This window comes from Pholis gunnellus (assembly GCF_910591455.1).
Source record: "Pholis gunnellus genome assembly, chromosome: 19".
In the NCBI taxonomy this organism is placed as follows: domain Eukaryota; kingdom Metazoa; phylum Chordata; class Actinopteri; order Perciformes; family Pholidae; genus Pholis; species Pholis gunnellus.
The window spans coordinates 7,320,718-7,336,930 of NC_136546.1; the positions used below are offsets into that span (position 1 = coordinate 7,320,718).

Here is a 16,213-nt window from a genome sequence, read left to right on the forward strand (position 1 = left end):
CTGATCAGTTATACTCCACATGTAGTTTTGCATAATTTGCATCAGCTTTGGTGTTTTTTCTAGACTAAATACATTTTGCTTTGGGGTTGCTGGTAATGGGTAATAAGCTCCAAATAAATCAGTCACAGAGACACATTTGGACTCCTCACACCGAAGCATGGAGGCAAATCCACTGACTCACTGAACTAAAACAGTCAGCCAAACGTGTGGAGTGTGTGTGTTGTGTTATGTGTGTGTACGTGTGTTATCTTGTGTGTGTGTATTTGTGTTATGTTATGTGTGTGTATGTGTGTTTGGATAGATACATGTGTGAGTTTTCCCTGTAGACAGCATTGCTGTGCAGCTGCATCTGCCAGTCAAGCACACATTTTTACTAACACACACACACACACACACACACACACACACACACACACACACACACACACACACACACAGATAGGAGTAGAATATTTAGACATTTTACAGTATAAAAAACCCAAAACACTTGCACAGTAGACTTTGGATGACACGTTCTGACTGGGAGATTGTTGTTCTACAGACGTTTGTTGGATGCATTAGAGGCGTTAAGAGTCATGTTGCAAAATGAAGAGGATTGCATTTAAATATATAGAAAAATCAAACTCTTTGACTCTGTCTGAGATGAGGGAGAGAGATGGATGGATAAAGAGGAGGAAAAATGTGGAAGTGACGTGAGGAATAAATATCTCCGGCACTCAAGATCTGAACTGTGTCCCGAAGTGGAGGATGCGTGATTGGAAATCACTACTATCCAAGACCTCGTCTCCTCATCATGTGGGCTCAGAGATGAAAATGCCCACGTGGATCTTTCTTGTATTAAGTGCCAACTCTTGCAGCGACTGCACGCAGAGACGCACCATACGTTTTCTGATCCGACACATTTATGGTGAAGTTTTGGTCAGTTTCTGGCAAAAAAAGATTACTTGGTTAGGTTCAGGGAAACATTATGGTTTGGGTTAAAATGACTGCTTAATAATAAATAATACACATTTAGTTAAGGTCAGAGAACAACATTGACTGTCAAAGTGATCTCCCGTGTAAAGCATGACTGATGCTGTCGATCGTCTTCAGACAGCGTCCAGTGCCACACACCAGGGATTCCTCGGTGATGGAAGAAGTATTTCAGATCCTTTATTGAAGTAAAAGTATCAAGACAGCAGTGTGAAAATACCCCATTACAAGTAAAAGTATTTCTAGCAATTTCTTATTTAAGGAAGAGTGCATACAACTACTAATTTTTGTAATATGTTTTGCCCAATTAGAACAATTTGTAAAATATCTGATCAGTTTAGAGGGGAAATCGCTCTTTTGCAGAGCTGCTAACAACTCATAGACATACTGTACAAGGTGGAATATGAGGCTGATCCACGTGGATACTTTTCCAGGTGGACTGTGCTTCATAAAGGGAACATTTCCTGTAGGTGTGCGTACACACACAGATTTGTGAGCAGTTTTGTACAGCCAGGTTGCAGCATCACGAGGAAAGTCCTTACATTTGGGCACAAACAGGAAGTATGTTGTATTTTTATGCTGTATGATATCAATGTGTGTCTTGAGGGAATGTAGTGGCAGATGGTAAATATGATGCAGGATGTATTTTTTTGTATATTGAAGTAGTTAACACTGTATAGTGTTAAATAATAATGATTGTGTCATGAAAACAAAACATGGAACAAGATCTTCTTTGGGAAATTAGCAGATCAGTAACAAACACAAAGCAGCTCTGTGCTGCTAAATGAATAGAAATACACCAACAACACATCTATTTTGGTCACGGTGTTGATTTATTGATTAATTCTACCTGAGAGACCATAAAGAGGGTGACTTTGGGACGCCTTAAACTAGCTTCCTTTTGGCAAAACTGCCCAGATGACGTCTTTGTGATTTTTGCCCCTTCTGATCGTGTGTTTGTGTGTTGCTTCAGGAGAACGGCGTGGAGTTCGAAGCCTGCCTCGTGGCCCAGTGTGACTCTCTGATCGAGGCGCTCACCAGACAGAAAGCCAAACTGCTCACCAAAGTCGCCAAGGAGAAGGATTACAAGCTAAAGGTGGGGCTGATTGATTCTTTTTGCCTGTGTGTAGCAGCAGATCCAACCAACCTCTTAGGGAACCTTTCATCATGTACAAAGACACAATATCAATGCTGCAAACACCCACTCATCTTCATCAGCTCATTTCTTCACTGGCAAGTAAGACATACACCTACCTTCCTTCCTTCTTTTCCTGCCTAAAGCGAGCAGCATATTTGGATTTACTTGATGTTATAGTATTGAAATCTAGCTTTTGTAGGAATTACAGTGCATTACTTTTTGTAGGCAAGGCTACGAACAGTGTCTGAGAACAGCCTGTCAAGACAGTAAGAAGAGGACAGACATAACACTAATCCAAAAATCTCTTGTGAAATAACCAGCTCTGTCTTAATTTTGAAAGAACGAGTTCATCCAGTAAAGTAAGAAGCTGAAAAATATGATTTCAGTCTCACCCAAATATTTCCAATCAGGAGGATAGTTTTTTACTTTCCTCTGTTAATCCACCGCTGGGGTATTCCCAAGTCGTAGTGCATCACATGGAAGCCTGCCCAGCCTCAACGTGCCCGCCGACCGACTGACCGTCTGGCGGGTGGCGGGGGAGGAAGGGGGGGGGGGGGGGGGGGGGGTTTGGACGGAGGCCCCAAGGACAGCTGTTGTCATTATCTGCAGGCTGGGGATTGAGATTTAGCCAGAGGGCAAAGAGCTGGAGGCTGCATCGAAGCTGGAACAAGAGAACAATCGCTTGTAGATGGCTGATAGAGGCTTTTACATAAATACATATTTTAGGACATTGTTTCTCTCTATCTGATAACATTACAGGCTGCTATTCATGTAAGAAATTAGACAATTAACGGTAAAAGCTCTATTGTATCAGGCATCCAGCATTGATTTGCATTTGCAAGAAATTAAAGCTTTACTAGAATGATAAAAGTAAGCTTTATTTGTATAGAACCTCTTAAAACAATGTTTCAAAGTGCTTTACAAGGAAAAACTAAATTAAAACAAATCACAACCACTATAAAATGAAATTAGACTAATGAAAGTACTAAAAATACTTGTCATTAATACAATAACTTTTAAAACAAAAGATGTCCCTAATTCTGCAAACCTCAGTTCTTTGGGTAGGGAGCTCCAGAGCCTTAATTTAAAAAACCTTGAATCACAATTTAATTCAAAATAATATTTCATTATATTGAACTGCTTTTTATGGTCATATTGTGCAAACATAATTAACCAGGATTTTTCCCACATTAGTTCTTGGTTCATCAGTTAGTCACACTAAACCCACAACTCAGAAAACCACTACACAACTTTTCCATATATTATTAAGAGACTGAACACAGCTTGTGTTTGTTTTTGGACGACTTCAAAACGAATGTGAGTTATGTAACTGCAGTTTCAAGAAAGCACAACTGCTTTTCATTCGTGCCGGTGGACGTAGCAGGCTTTGAAAAAATGATCTATTTCAGTGGATCTTCATATGTTCAGACTGTGAACTCACTCTTTGACCTCCTATTTTTCAAAAGCACTTACAAGCCTTTTAATCTGTATTTGTAGAAACAGTACAGCTTTTGCCAGACATAAAAACAACAAATCATAAAAAAAAATTAAAATAAATCTAAAGACTGTGTCTACACCAAGAAAGGCAGATGTTTCTAAAAATCACCAAAGCCAGAGGCGTAATCCCTTAAAAGCAATACATTTTGGTTTCCTCATTCCAAGAACAGACAGTTGTATATGTTGTTTGTAACAAATTCTAAAACTGAAACATTTCTACTGATTTTACATTTTTGAAGTATTTACAAGAATCACTTTTGATGACAGTTGCAGTGTGTTTTTTTGTTTGTTTATTTAAACAAACAGTCATGTAACAGGGAATGTGTGTGTCAGTGTTACTAACCTGTACGCACATATTTGTATATATCTATATATACCTGTGAGAACCTCATTGAAAATAATGTATCCCCTTCAATAATAATGTGGCCTCACCTCAACCATCGCTGTGGATGCTTGAGTGTAGTTTGTAGCAGGATGTGAGGCAGGGCTGCCCTCAGCTTCCTATTCCTGAAAGGGGAACTCCACCAACTTTTTACATCAGGGTCTTAGGTACCGGTGTTGGAAAGTACTACTGCATATGTGGAAACAATTTGTATAAAGCCTTTTGTAGCTCTTGCTGAAACTGCAAAAAGTCTTATAAATTGCCTCAGGTGATGTCACCTGAGTCAGCGTTGGTTGGGTCTGAAGACTAAAAGTTTGGAAAAATGAAAAAACATCTAAGGGTGTGGAGCTAGAATCATTATCTTCATCTCCGCTAGCTCCTAGTAGCATAACACTCACAAATCAACTGTCTGTGGTTGAGTTGCATTGTGGGTAATGGAGGCACTAACTTTTGACAAGGAGAAAGAATAAATGGGATAAAAACGATGATATCTCTGGTTCCTGCTGTTCAAATTGTGATTTCTTTTGTCCATCGTGAATCTGACAATGTTATGGGAGTGCAATGCTAAATCGGTGGAGGTCTTTTAACTGCCAAGCCAATCCTACCTAAATCTAATTTATACCTAAACCCTCAAACAGATCAGGTAAAATGTTCTAATTTTCCCCCAAATTCCTCACTTTTCAAAAACATACCCACATTCCAAAATGTCCTCACTCGAAAGGTATATAACGTTGTCCTCACAAAGATGCATGTTCAAGAGTACGCACACACACACGCATGCACACAAGCACACACACACATACTCACGCATGCACACAAGCACACACACACATACGCACGCATGCACACACGCGCACACACACACACACACACACACACACACACACACACACACACACACACACACACCACACGATGTAGTTTTAGCCATAATCCAGCGGCTGATGGATTAATATTCACTTCTCTCTGACGCATACAGATGAGTGTGTGTCTGAGTTCTACTATGAATGAGATTAGACTTCATCCGATCCCAGTTATTGAAATCAGAAGCCAATTCTGTCATTCTTTTAAGATCACACCAGACAGTTTTATACTGTTTATTAGTGTCTTTAAATTTGACAATCGTTTTAGGAAATACAACACGAGAGGTTTTGTTTCTCACTTTGCTTACAGACAGCAGGAACATAAACTGCATGTGAGGTTTTAAAGCAATATTGCATGATGAGCATTTGTGTCTCGTATTTTCTGTCTTTTCCTGTATTTTGTCATTTTCTACACCACTAAATACTGTATATACGCTCCATCATGGTTTTCTCTATTACGCCATGCCATCGTAAAGACGAAAAATAACGACCCAAAATATTGCCCTAACCTCAACTGAAACGTGGTTCAGTGTGGGATGAAGAGACCGTGAGTTATCATGTGTCTGGTATCCCAAATCGGAGTTTGCATTTACATGTTTTAGTATTCACACCCTCAAATTCATTTCAGATGCATGTGGAACATATTGATAGAGCCGTCAGGAGCACGTGGGAGGGAGCTGGCGGCACATCTCAGCGGGACAGAAGAAAATTGAAATAAATCCGAGATTTACTCAGGCTTCACGCTTCACACTTCATGTTGTTGACACAGGAGATAAAAGTGCAGGGTTTTATCCAACCTGAATATCAATTTTTTTTTTCTCCTGGTAAATAATGTGTCTCTGTGTGTGTGTGTGTGTGTGTGTGTGTTTTGCTATTGGTAAATTCCAACTGCATGAAAGTGTTAAGGCCACACAAATACACAATGATTCATTCTTTAACCTCCCTAATCTTAAATCCTTAAACATAGCCCAAGACATGGCTCTAAACCAAATCTTTTCACACATCACAACCAAAAAATCACTAATTCAACACACAAGATATGAATATTATTTGAAACTTACAGCGAACCAAAAGACGAAATAAAAGACAAACACAAGATATGAAGATATAATGAGTGGGCAAAGTTGATTTACTGTACATAGCACCTTTCTAGATCAGACATCAAAAAGTGCTTCATGACAAAAGAGAAAAGCAAGACAGAAAGAATAATAAGTAGAAGGATGGGAGATGAGAAAAAGACTGAAATAAATCAAACTTGGCAAACGCAAGTGTGAACAGGTGGGTTTTAAGCAACTGTTCACACAGTGATATAAGAGGTTGAACATTACCACAAAAAAAAATGTCAGGCACAAGAATATATTTCGGGTTTATTGTAAAATATATTCGACCAGTTTCCATCCGATATTTCTGCTGTTTGCTTCATCACACCCTCAGCTTCCGTACCTTCAAATTCTAGATTGTTTTGATCCTCTTTCAGTTGACTCTCATGCTCTTCATATTTCAGTTTATACAGCAGTTGACAGGCGAATAATTAACTGTGATCTCATTAACCATCAAATAAACGAGGGCCCTAATTTCCAAGGCTCCGTCTAATTAACTCTCTGATTCATTTAGGCGGCCATTGGTTCACGGTGTAATTAATCATCGTGGATTCACAAGGCAGCACAAGATGTTTTCTGTCTAATTCTCCCTTGCTTAACCTTTTAAAAGTCGCTGTATTTGTCGCGTACATATTTAAGTTCATGCTCAGTAGCCTACATATTCTGTTATATCTGTTAAGATAATTTGAATACCACTGATCACTTGAAATGTGGTGCAGGTATTATTAAATGTAAACAAAAGGCTAATAAGTCGGTGACAGTTCACTGCGTTTCAATTAGCCTCGAACGACTGGTTGTGACACCCGTCCAAATCTCATTTCCCTGCAGATTTCAGCCAGCAGATAGCATGTGATGTCTGAGTGTGTGTGTGTTTTTGTGTGTGTGTGTGTGAGACATTCAAAGATGGCTGATAACGGGACAGTGTACCAGGAATACTATGGGATTTTCTAAAGATGTCTTCCACATATTGAATTATACAGTCCTGCTGTCTGTTTTGCCTGCCAGCCACTGACTCACCTATTGTTCCAGCCAGTGCCAATCAGCTGATCCACACCGATCCGCACACCTGCTCCCCATTCCCTAGTTACACTCTGAGTACATATAGCATCTTGCTGCCAATCCGGTCCTTTTTCTTGTCTTGGCTAAATTCCTGTCACACATTAACACATTGCACTTTCTCACTTTTATGCATTCTCTTGTTTTTTTTTTGTGGCATTGCTGAACGGCATGGGAAGGTTTTTTGTGGCCTCCTAGTAAATGCACCAGACCTTTTCCACCTACTGTACATGTGTCAATCCAAGCCATAGCGTTTAAGTCTTTAGCCTGGGTTTAGATTTTAGTTTCTTGACCTTTACCTGCCCTTTGGACAGTAAGCACTTTATCTTATGCCCCCTCTGCTTGGTCAGGCTACTTATGTGTGTTGGCTCTCCTCAATTTGGTCGTGCTGGCATGCAGCTTTTTGGCGAGGGCGAGAAATCCTGGTTAATTGGAGCGAAGGAAACAAAAGAGGCGGTCGGCGTGATGTTGAGTCTCTATCAGCTGATCATCAAACAGCAGCTGGTGGCAGAGATACTGTGATACACTTTAATTTAATATGTTAAGTGTTGGCAAAGACACCAGAGAATATTTTCTACTTGGATTCAGTCATGACGAGCTGTGTGAAAAATATTTTCATTAGCCTTTTTGCGATGAGATGTTAGAGCTGACTGGAACAAACAGGCACTGTCAAGTTTTTAGTGCACCTATTTATCCCCTGTTGCAAACTGCCTCCCTCATCAAACATGGAAATTTGCATTTGGGTACAGACTTAATGATTACTGAGCCGTTACGTATACGGGACATTCATAATTTTCTCTGACGTCAGGGAATTTGACACCTAACACAAAGTAAAACCAAATGATCTCTCTGCGCTTTAGTTCAACGTGAAACAAATTGTCACATTAGGGGTTCACGGTCTATTCAAGGTTTAAAATCATTGACAACATTACAGAAGCTCTGTGACATAACTTTTAACATCTACTGTCACTGATCTGTGTCTTTGTCTCAGGTGGTGCGTGACCAGATCACCCACTGCACCATGAAGCTACGTCAGACTACCGGCATGATGGAGTTCTGCCTGGAAGTCCTCAAAGAGAACGATCCCAGTGGATTCCTCCAGGTATCCGATCCACTGTGTGTGTGTGTGGGGGGGGGGGGAGATTGCGCAAGTGTAAGATCATGGCATCTGCATGTCTCGCAAAGCAACAGGATAAAGAAACAACTTTATAGCGATGTCTTATAAATCCTATAAAAGAATACATAAACAAACAGCACCCTTCTCTTTTAAAACTACTCTAGTTAAGACTTAACTTTCAGAGATCACACACATGGCATACACAGTATGAGGTCTTACTACATTGAAAATAAATCTACTTTTATGAAGTATTTACAACCAAAATTATAAATATAAAAGTTAAAAGGAAGAAGGAAGCAAGGAACTTAGTTCCTTTTGAGCCTAAGAGGAGAAATCAGCAGTGTAGGGAGCCTCTGATGTTTGTGAAGCGAGCACATCTAAAAACACTGCACAGTCTGTGGAGGAAGATTGAGAATAACAACACACACGCCTGCCTGCATTCATACACAAACACACACACACACACACACCAGCACGGGAGCATCTGACTTGCTTAATACTGCAGCTGATCTATTTTGAATTGATCTAACATGTTTAGTCCTCAGGAGGCTGAGATGCTTCGTGGCCGATCAATAGTTATTGATCCGTATATTGTCAGGTCAAACTGAGAAAGGTCAACTGTGACATGTGCACCTGCTTAAACGAAAGATGTGAGAGTTTAGGTTTAATGTTCTGTTTGGGGTCAGGAACACATTTTGACGGGACTTTTTAGGGAGCGCTTCCCCCTCCAAATCCCGAGATAAGTCTATCTGGAATTCTCTTATTTGAGTTTTATACCAATCTTGGGTCTAACCCAGACACAAGTAACGTGACTCTGTACAATAAAACACGTCTTTGATTTTCTTCCATATCTTGCATGCATAGCATATAAGAAAATATGGTAATTTCCATATTTTGTCACATTCATCAAATGTGCAAGGCAAGGTTGTGGCATCTGGAACGTTTACCACCTCAATACTTTTCTAATATTCTTTTTGATAAGGTTATAAGGAAAGGTTAAAAAAAGGGCAGTTTTGGCAATTATTTAATTTGTACACATATAGTACAGCTGTGGTGGATGTGAGACGCCCTAACAGCCAATATAAAATAAACCCAAGGGTTAAGAAGAAGCAACATTTCCGACATAAAGTAAAGAATAAAACAACACATGGTCTTCTAACCTTCTCCAACCGTTGAAACCACCGTTTCAATTTCTATTGAATGGTATTACATGGAATTCTAGTGTCTCTGCTTCTAGTTATGATTCATTTATCTTACTGGAAAGAAAGCAAGAGAGAAATAGAGTAAGGTGAAAGGGAGAGATGAAATAAAGATCAAAGAAACTTTTGAGGGACACACACCCACACACACACACACACACACACACACACACACACACACATACACCCCCTTGCTTCCATTTCAGCTGAATATTTTATAATGTATTGATTATGTGGTCCTTTATGGATGCCAACTCCTAAATCCTAACTAGAGTCTCTTAAAAATCAAGGGAGGATATCAGTTCAGGAACATTTGTAAATACAATACAGTTTGAAGTGATCTGAAGTGGGGAAAATGAAGCTAAATTAAGCAATTTGCGTCGTAATGCTCGAGGATGAATTTCATGTTTTGAAGAAGATCCCATAACATTTTTTGCAGTTGAGAGTAGTTTAATATAATGTATTCACTTTCCCCCCCCTGAGGCAATAAAGCTCTTACCAGCAGATGAGGGGTCTAATTCTTAGCCTTAAATATTTGAACTGCACTAATGCCTGCCTCATTTCACTTGTCAGACACAGTGTAATAAAGCCAGGCTAATGGAACTGTACCCAGAGCAGAGAAGCGGTTCTGCCGGGAGAGTATCACAGCCCTGCAAGCAGCTAGATATTGAATTCAGATGCTCTCATTTCCTGTGTTTGTTTGACTGTACACGTCTTTTCACGTGCTTATCTTCCATCACCGTGTACATGCGTGCTTCAACCTTGTCTGCATATGTGTGTGTGTGTGTGTAGATCTCAGATGCTCTGATCAAGAGGGTCGTATCATCTCAGGACCAGTGGGTGAAGGGAGCCCTGGAGCCAAAAGCAGGCCCTGAGTTTGACCTCACCCTCAACACCGACTCGCTGCTCCAAACCATCCTGCAGCTGGACTTCTGCCAGGGCAAAGGTGAAGACACGAAAGCACACACTACCTATTCAATTGGCAATTTGTATTATACCTTTGTTAAACTGCATCGTACCTTTACCCTAATCTCTATTTATTTTTGTAATCAACTAAATTGTATTCTTAACTTCTCTGTATTAACACTTGTATTTAAAGGAGTACTCCATCAATTTAGTAGTGAGCTCATAAAGATGGGGGGGTCTAACAAAAAACTGATTGAAAGAGTACCATCACTTTCAATGTAGCTGAGGCAGAGAGATCTTGACTTATAATCCATAGTATGGGTCAAGCTCCACTCCACTTGATCCTACATTTCCCATAATGCAACTGATTGTGCCATTATGCCGGTTTAACATAATGACACGTCTCATTTAATCTTCCACTTGATTAAAAGAACCACATCGATTTAAGTGTCAACAAAAAAAGGTTTGCAAAATGTCTGACAAACTGCCATCATTGGCAGTTGCATTTAAATAAAATCCCAAATGAACACCAATGCAATCAGTTCAGTTAATTTTAAAGGAGGTAAATACAGTTTATATATGGTTTTTGACTAGTAACTAACTCAATTATGTTATTACAAGGCTAGCAGAGGAGGTAACCATCTTGGAATTACGCTTGAACGCTCCCAAGTCAGAATAACGAGAGGACTTCCTGTTGTTCCCATACTGCTGTAATAGAATTACAGTATGGTGGAGTGGCCCTTTAAACAGGCTACATTACATGTGCTTTTTGTCGCTCTTCCCTTCAGAGGTTTCTTCCAGCTGTACAACAATGTACATAGCTGATTAGGTAGCTGATTAGGTATTCATTGGCTGTTGCTACCCAGCAACCAGTTGACGTGCATGAGTAAACACAACGTCCTTTACATTGACTCTGCGGCAGTCTTAGAGATTACCCAGATGTATTGTTAATGTACATTAAATATGTAATCAGCACTCTGCATATTTTATTATGATACGGCTCCACAGGGGCAGCAAAGATCAGACGTTTTCCTTTGTAGATGTTGATTCAACATCGCTATAATAGTGAATAATGCTCATTATTACATCACGTGCAATATTTTATTTGCATTTATTCAAAATGCATTGTGATCTATTACAAATATTACAGAGTCATGACCCTGATTGAGTCGCACTTGAAGGAGACTTTCTCTAATTTGAGTAGGCTGAATAGCTTGTAAGTAGTTGAGAGGCTTTGGTCGTCCTTCCCTTTGTTCTTTAAGTCCGACGACATGAAACCCGTGTGTACGTTTCCCCACCGTCACATCCCATTGATCATCAGGGACAAAGCGATAGAGTTTAAACATGGAGCATTTGATTTCATGTCTTTGAATTTTAGTCTTTGACATCCTGAGCAACAACACAGTGGAGGAGGTGTTACTTATGAGGTTCATAAGTAGCCTGAAATTATTCTCCTTCATTTTAATTGGCCATCTGAACTGAATGAGTTGCTCTGGATCACATGTGTTTCCGTCTTGATGTCCTCTGTAAATCAACAACTGCTTATAAACTTAACCAACTACACTCTGGTGTAAACACTTCAGACGTTTGTCTTTCCCATTTAATTATTACCAGATTACATAGTTCTTGTCAGGAAATTTCCAAAGACGTTATTTGGCAATTATTGACCTATAAAATAAAGCAGCAGCCTCTTATTTTACCAACATAGAGGTCTAATTGCTGTAGCCAGGCAGTTATGTATTTAATTAGCCTCTCACAACATTTAAGTGATTCAAAATCCTGGAAGCAGTCAAAAAAATATCTACCATGTCTTCGGTTTTATTGTAGGATCCTCTTCAGAATGCCAAAACCCACACATTTCTAGAATATATACAGACCTCAATCGTAGCTAAATCCCTGTTTTAATTCTTGTTCATTACTACTGCTTCTTATCTTATTGCTGCTGCATTCACTTTCTCACATACAACCTTAGGATACACTACAAAACAGCAACAAAAACATTTCAATCCAACAGTGAAAAACGACATTTTAAGTTTTAGTTTTCTTTATCATGTTACCTGAAGGAATTGTAATGAACGAACGCTGTATTTCATGTGTTCCCATTTTTGATGCGTTCAGCAACCCTAACACTGAAGTTTGAATTTCAGAGTATTTCCTGTAATGTTTTATGCTCCATTGTGAAGTGGTACCAATTAAGAGTGAGAATTTGTCATTTAAACTCTCACTCTGTGTTTGAGGTTCAGGTTAAAGGTAAATTATCTTGTATCTCAGCAATTTAGTTGGTAATTAAAATGTAGAACAGGAATGAATGATTGCCAAAAGTAAAAAATAACCAGGCTGTAAAACAAAAATGTAGCAACGGTGATTGTTCTGTTTTTATTATATCAAGTTACTTAAAAAGAGCACTAAGCACGCACCTTGTCTTATTTGTGACCAATCCTTCATGGGTAATCTGTCGTCTTTGTTACAGCGTTTTCTGATCTAATATCAGATATTTGGGAAAAAAACTCAGAATGTGTCATAATATGCAGATGATACAACATTCTACATTGATGAAATCTTTCAAAATAACTTATATGCAAGAGATTTTCTGATATAAGAAGTATTCATGAATTATAATAGTCTGACCTACAAGTCAATGATACATGGTGAACATTATTCAATTTACATATCATTTGCAAATTAATGACCATAAAGCTTTTGTGTTGCCGCTTTTGGTGACACAGCACAAGCTCTTCACTGCGTCAGCGAATATTTACCTCTTGTCATGTTTCTAATGCATTCAATCTAAATCTCTGCACTGGTCTCACTGTCAGTTCCAGATACTTTATGTGCCATCTTTTGTCCATGTGCTCTTGCATTAAAACATCCACACCAACGTCATATTTACAGATGTGCAGGAGAATCCGTTATTGAAACAAATGCAGGCAGCAGACAGTGGTGAGGCTGAGCTGGAGACAGAGAGCCCAGGAGGTATTTCAGAGACTCTACTTTTCACAGTGAACCTCTGTTTTCCTTCCTTGAATTTTTTTCGTCACTCCTTCCTCGTCCCTCAGCACTGCTTATGGTTGGAAGATCACCGGTCCTTTTGTCCCACAGCGTCTATCTGGTCTCTGCATGGTCATTGTTTTCCAGCTCCTCTCCAATGAATGGCACCTCTGCAGAATAGTGCTGCCTTCACTGGAGCACAAAGTTTCCATATAAGTCACAGAAATCTGTTGCCTGAAGTACTTCTCTGTGTTCCATGCTAGTCTTTGGTTACCAATCCTTTGATTTTTTTGTGGAAATAATCATTTGTACCATCTTTTAGTACAAATATAATAAGAGGAAATGTGTATTAAACATGATCCCCAAATGTCAGAATCACAATTATTGAATTGTTGTCTAAAATAAACAATAAAGATAATCTTTTTCAATTAAGAAAATCCTAAAATGAAATCGTTAAATATGGATTTAAAGTATAGCATACTACAAACAATAAATGGAGAATATATTGCTGCAAATATGAATACAAATTATAAAATTGCATTCATTTAACAACAAATAATCCTCATCTTGTGCTTGTGCATGAATCAAAGAACTACTTTGGCTACAAATGCTGTGATTACTGTGACATTGATAAAGTGAATCGATAAGTACAGTGTATATCAGATCGACCCTGCTATGTTGTTCCCTCTGTCATGACTGCTGCCTTTCCTCTGTGTCTTCACTACTACTTATTTTGGTCTTGAAAGATCAGATAACAAATGAAGAAATGATGAATGAAGCAGAATTCATCACCCTGAGATCTCCACTTGTGTGTGTGTTCAGTGGTTATTTTTACCCTGATGTTGTTGTTTGTGTGTTTGTTTCAGCTCCTTTTGGAATGCAGTCGTGTCCTGTTTGTTAGCACCAATTTGACCACCACACGTGTTAGACAGATATGACTGTTTATTAGAAAATCCTTTGATATGACATTCATTTTTTGACTTCTTTAACAAGCCAAGATTCCTGCCCTGAATCTAGCAATTAGCTAAATGTGTTAGTCTGTCTTTTCAAAGTTTGTATCTCAAGACAGTCTACTTATCATTTGAGAGGTTGTCCCACCTTGACAAGAACACTTACTACTTGTAATGTCTTACAAGAAATAAGCAAAATAGTGTTCAAATAATTGCTGCTGGAGGGTTTATCACAGAATATCTACTAGTCTTCGAAGCTTATATTGGTCTTATCCTATGCCCCACTACTGCTACCTCTATAATGTATATATGTCTTCACATGGCCTACTTCAAGCATCCACCAATTCCCAGCGGTTGCTCTGTGTATAAACCTGGAAATGTTTTCATCCCCCACTAGATCTACAGTAAAGCCCCTCTTTCTCTACCATCAGTATGTTTAAAGTCAACCGGCCAGCTGACGACATGTCATGTCTTCTTTCTCTCTTCGTGCGTCCACCCACCCTTTCATCTCTCCTTCCTCTACACTCCCCATTTACAATCTTTACGTCTCACCCATCTTTTTCTCCCCACAGTGGAGTCTGGAACCTCGGTACCGGCGGCTCCTCTCTTGCAGCTGGAGAAGTGCTGCACCAGGAACAACAGCGCCACCTTGGCCTGGAGGGTAACTGCCCCCACTGTCAGCCTCATTGAGGGCTACATCCTGGAGCTGGACGACGGCAACGGAGGACAGTACAGGGTCTGTGCCTCGCAAAAACACACACACTGGGTTATAATTCGTAATGTGCATGTCATGTTGTCACTAATATGACACCCTGCAGTAAACTATGTCACTTAATATGACACCATGCAGTAAATTATGTCACTTCTGTGGCTAGTCTTCCTTTTGATTTTATTATTAATTATCCATATGCTGCTCAACTCTGACTGAAGCCAGATGGTGTGTGTGTGTGTGTGTGTGTGTGTGTGTGTGTGTGTGTTATATGTGTGTCATCAGTAAACATGCATTTTAAGTGTGTGAGTCTTTACTAATACTTGAGTCCATCTTGTGTTTTTAAGCAGCGAACAAACATGCATGCACTTAATCATTTGTAATGATGTTGTGTGTGCCCTCAGGAGGTGTATGTGGGGAAGGAAACAGTGTGTACTGTGGACGGCCTGCATTTTAACAGCTCCTACAATGCCAGGGTGAAAGCCTACAATGCTATCGGTGTGGGGCCGTACAGCAAGACTGTGGTGCTCAAGACTTCTGATGGTAGGCAGTATGTGTGAGTGAGTGTGTGTGTGTGTGTGGGTGGATGTTCAGCTTTGCCAAATTGACACTAAGTGTCGGCTCAAGGATAATGTCTGTATCCTTTAGAATAATCCTCCTTTGATTGTCTTGATTTTATTGTTTCCCGCAGAATAGTTGTATTTGTGATGATCTTCGTAAAAGATTTGAAGACACAAATGAATTGTAGCATGTCAAATTGATTAGACAAGGAGAGGAAGGGAGTCAAAATGAAAGGAGAGGAGAGTAAGGCAATTGGAAGGAAACAGAAAAGCTATAGAAAGGGAAGGGATGGAAAAGGACAGGAGGAGGGCAAAAGAAAGGATAGGAAAAGAGGGGGGGATAGCTAAGAAAATGAAAGGGAAGAAGGGAGTGGACAAGGAAAGAAGGAAATGAAGAGAAAGGGGAAGGAGAGGAGAGTAATGTTAAAAATAAGGGAAAAAAGGGGATAAGAAAAGAAAGGGGAGGAGGAAAAGACAGAAAGGAGAGGAAAGAAGAGTAAAGGAAATGAGAGAACCTGTAAGAAAGGGAAAGGAAAGAGGGGAGTGGACAAGTAAGAAATTAATGGAAAAGGAAATGTTAGAGAAGAAGGAATGAAGAGTGAAAAAAGAGACGAAGAAATAGGATATAGGCAAGAAAAGGAAGGGAGTGGACAAGGAAGGAAGGAGGAAAGGATACAAATAAGTGTAGGAAAGAATGGTAAAGAAAGGAATGAAGAGTGAAGAAAGACAATGAAGGAAAACAAAGCTGAAGAGGGCAAAGGAAGGGAAAGAAAAGA

At 39.5% G+C, this 16,213-nt stretch overlaps 1 protein-coding gene across 1 annotated transcript in view; it reads left to right on the plus strand.

Annotated features, from left to right (window-relative positions):
- Positions 1-16,213, plus strand: part of trim67 (tripartite motif containing 67) — a gene marked incomplete at its 3' end in the record, with an annotated part of 39,262 nt that overhangs the window by 17,668 nt on the left and 5,381 nt on the right. Inside the window, exons 3-7 of the mRNA XM_079179818.1 lie at positions 1,946-2,068; positions 8,000-8,110; positions 10,117-10,270; positions 14,741-14,904; positions 15,282-15,420. Coding sequence (XP_079035944.1) covers positions 1,946-2,068; positions 8,000-8,110; positions 10,117-10,270; positions 14,741-14,904; positions 15,282-15,420 — 691 coding nt within the window. The remainder of the gene's footprint in view (positions 1-1,945; positions 2,069-7,999; positions 8,111-10,116; positions 10,271-14,740; positions 14,905-15,281; positions 15,421-16,213) is intronic.